Here is a 3,879-nt window from a genome sequence, read left to right as displayed (position 1 = left end):
ACTTGTTCTAAATTTAAGTCATCTGGTTATAAGTGACTATGAAACTTCTCTGAATTTCCATATTAGAAAACATGAAAATGCCACATAAAATTACTGGTTGCTTATGGGTAACAGGATAATAAAAATTCAAACATTTTAAATAACTTTAATTTTTAGAACCAATCAAGAACTAGAATATCCTAATATCGGTGTTTGATGGGAATCTAGGATTACATTACCAGATTACATTCTTGTAAACTGACTAGTTTCTTGCTAAGAAAGTAAACATGAGAGAAACACATAAGCCAGAATCATGACAGTTTTCAAAAAATCTGTTTAGAAATACAGAAGCTCAGAATGTTAAAAGAACAAAAGGAATTTTCATGTGACCCAAAGGTCCACATCTTTACAAGTAAGGACGCAAGAGGCTGGAGAGGTCGTGGTTTGCTAGGAGAGCAAGCAGAACAGGCCTTTCTTCAAGGACTGGCAGCCACTCTGCTGGATAAAAGGAATATTAATTCATGTAAGGCCCCTCCACTGGCTGAATGACCAATTGCAATACAGTCCCCTGAAAAGTATGAAGACTTAGGGATTGCACTCGTGGTGACATACAGATTATGTGAACAAGGAAATTGCTTCTTTACCTGAAATGGATGGCAGGGCCGTGTGGCCAGCCGCCTTCTCCCCTGCTGGACAGTCATTCCAGCTGTGGGAACCTCATTGCTTGTTCTGTCTCTTCAGTAGATTAAGTGCTAGCACAAGAGAGCAGCTGCTTATGAGAAAAAGTTAGAATGCTTCTAACATTTTAGAAAACATAATTGACATATGTTGATTTTATATTTACAAAATTATATAGTTTTAAGTCATATTTTGTCTGCTGTTCTAAGAATGCTAAATGGGCTTTTCAGTAAGTGAAAATTATGATTCGTCTTCTAAATATGGTGTTGTATTTTGTTTGATGTCAATTTCAGAGCTGATGTTTTTGGAGACAAGTGCACTAACAGGGGAGAATGTGGAAGAGGCTTTTGTACAGTGCGCAAGAAAAATACTTAACAAAATTGAATCAGGTAAAAGCCTTTCCATTAATAAACTTTTCATCTGTATGTTTTACTCTCTAGCTCAGTAATATCACCTTTTAATATTTTCAGGAGCAATTTGGTCAAAGAATATTCTCTCTGCACCTGCCGAACTAAAACTGCCACTTACGAGTTTGCAGGTTGTGTCCCATGGCTGAGGTGAAAGCCATGGGACCCTCTCGTCAGGATGGTTTCCGCAGCGATGAAAGGGACGAGCAAACCAGCTCGACTGTGGAGGGGCAGTCAAGGTTTCAGCCAGTGTTTGCTTTTAGAACCACAGTCTCTTTTGGGTCCTTCACTTAAAAGAGGAAGAATAGGCCTCTGTCCACTGTCTGTCAACAGCATGCCAATTCTGTTGGACCAGTGGTCACACATAAAGGAACAATGCGTGAATCGTGTAATGTTGGCGGTTTCAGATTGGGCATCATGGAGCTGTGTCGTCAGGAGTAATTTTACTTCTGAAGCTAACTGAGCACACCTCGATTGTAATATGCCTCGTTCTTATATTTGTTGCTTCAGTAAAAATAACTTGAAATAACTCTAATGTGGGCAACTGATGAAATACTAAGTAGTTGTCCCTTACTAGAGTTGATTTTTATTTAAATATTACCAAACACATGTGGGTATTCACTTTTTAATTAATTCATCCAAATATCTGAGTGCCTATTCTTTGCCAGGTGCTGGGACACAAAAATGAATCACAATTCTTGCCCTCAAGAAACCGTCTTTCATGGGAGACAATCAAAAGATAATTATAATATTGTGAGGCTGATACAGCGATTGAGAGATGGGCAGGCTCCTGGCGTAACAGAGAAGGGGAGCCTACCCTACCCAGAGGGTGGAGGTAATGTCAGGGAGGGCCTCCAGGAGGAGGTGATGGCTGAGCTCAAACTTTCAAAATATGAGGAAGAGTGAGCCAGCCAAGGGAGTGAGGAGGAGGGAGTGGCAGGAAGGAAGGTTGAAGAAAGGCAGGAGCCAGCTGGTGGTCCTCATCAAGGATCTAGAACTTTTTCCTATAGGTTACCGATTCTCAATGCTGGCTGGGTGCTAGAGTCACCTGGGATGCATGGAAAACTGTAATCTCAGGCCCCATCTCTAGGGACGCTAAATTCACTGAGCTGAAGTGTGGTTTAGGCATCAGCATTTTTATAATGTTCTCTCATGTGATTCTAATGTTCAGCCAAGACTGAGAATCACTTCAGTGGTGGAGGTGGGGTCAGCTGGTGAGTGACGTGATCAGGTTGTGACTTGACATCAGTCATGTAGTAGGTGGTCATGTTGAGGACAGATTGAAAGGAAGAGAGGGCTGGAGGCCAGGATATCAGTTAAGGCATTTTTGAGTAATCCAAGTAAAAAATGACTGATAAAAACTCAACAGGAACGTAGAAGCAGAGATGAAGAGATATAGATGAATCTAAGACATCTTTAGGCAATAGCATAAACATGCCTAATAGTAGGCATGTGCCAAATGGTAGGATGGGGCAACTAGTTTTTAGGTGGGGGAGGTTGAGGAGGAGGAGGAGCCAAGGGTGACTCCCAGCTGTCATACTTGGATGCTAGGCAGAGGGACCAGGTGGAGCCCGAGGAGAAGCAGGGAGTCTAAGGGAGTCAAGATAGTTCTGTTCTGAATTTGCTTCTGCAATAACGCTGGAACAGACACATGGCATTATCTAGTGGGCTTGGGGGAGAGTTCCGGCTGGCAATATGGATTAGGGAGCCATCAATATATAGAAGTAGCTGAAACCATGGCAAGAACGTGACCATCCAGAGGGCAGCCTGGATGCAGAGACCAGTGATCAAGAGCAGAACCCTGGAGACGAAGGACGAGCAGAGGAAGAGGAACCTGCAACAGAGATTTAAAAAGGAAATGGTCAGAAATGTGTGAAGGGAACCAGGGGAATGTAGTTGTCATTTAAGCCAAAATTATAAGCAAGTCAAAGGAGTGTTCATTGCTAAATGTCAGAGGAAGGTCTCTAAGCTAAAAACTGAGCTAAAAAATACACGTTGGGGTGGGCGATAGGAAGGCGGCGTCACCTTTATCAAGAACGGTTTTAGCAGGATTGTGAAGGTAGAAGATGAGTAGCTGCCAGCTAGGAAACAAGCAGGAAGTGGAGAGGATGCTGGCATTGTAGGGTAGAAGGGGTTAATTTAAGAGGCTTGGATGTTGGAAGGAATTCTAGCATGTGTAAATGCTGAGAGGGAAGGAGAGGTGGACGATGAAGGAGAGAAGGATGGGAAAGGAAAGGGCAGGGAAAAGGAGGGTGCTGGGGGAGGGAGGGGGCCCAGGGACACGGTGGGAGGGTTGAGTTTCCACAGGAATGGGACACTTCATCCTTCTGTAATTTTTGATCAGAAAACAAAAAAAAATTTACCAAGCTTGGTACGAAAAATGTTAGAGACTGTAAGGTAAATATTTATCGTTACAATTGGCTTGATGTTGAGTATTATTAAGCTCAACCTGAGGTTTTATTTAAATATCTTTGCTACTTTAGTGTTGTATCCATGAATGCAGCAGATATAACTTGCCTCATATAAAACTTTCAAAATGTATTTCTTCTGAGATCACCAAAATTGTAATTATATTTAGGTAAAAAAAAATAAGGGTATAAATTTGGATTCTTCAGCAGTACTTCTTTATTTTAATTTTTTAAATGGGTAATACATTCATGTGGTTCAAAAATCATTGTTTCCTTGTAGATGTAAACAGATGGAAAAACCTACCTTGCTCATGGATTGGCAGAATCAATATCGTTAAAATGTCCATACTACCTAAAATGATCTACAGAATTAATGCAATCCCTATCAAAATCCCATTATCATTCTT

General features: G+C 41.3%; 1 protein-coding gene across 1 annotated transcript in view; it reads left to right on the top strand.

The window, feature by feature from the left end:
* Positions 1 to 3,879, top strand: part of RAB4A (RAB4A, member RAS oncogene family) — a 34,893-nt gene that overhangs the window by 25,562 nt on the left and 5,452 nt on the right. Inside the window, exon 6 of the mRNA XM_012660350.1 lies at positions 951 to 1,046. Within this exon, the coding sequence (XP_012515804.1) occupies positions 951 to 1,046 (96 nt within the window). The remainder of the gene's footprint in view (positions 1 to 950; positions 1,047 to 3,879) is intronic.

The sequence above is a fragment of the Propithecus coquereli genome, unplaced genomic scaffold (assembly GCF_000956105.1).
Source record: "Propithecus coquereli isolate 6110/MARCELLA unplaced genomic scaffold, Pcoq_1.0 Scaffold66, whole genome shotgun sequence".
NCBI classification, from domain to species: Eukaryota; Metazoa; Chordata; class Mammalia; order Primates; family Indriidae; genus Propithecus; species Propithecus coquereli.
Note: the sequence above shows the minus strand (reverse complement) of the source record. Positions and strands in the feature narration are given on the sequence as shown.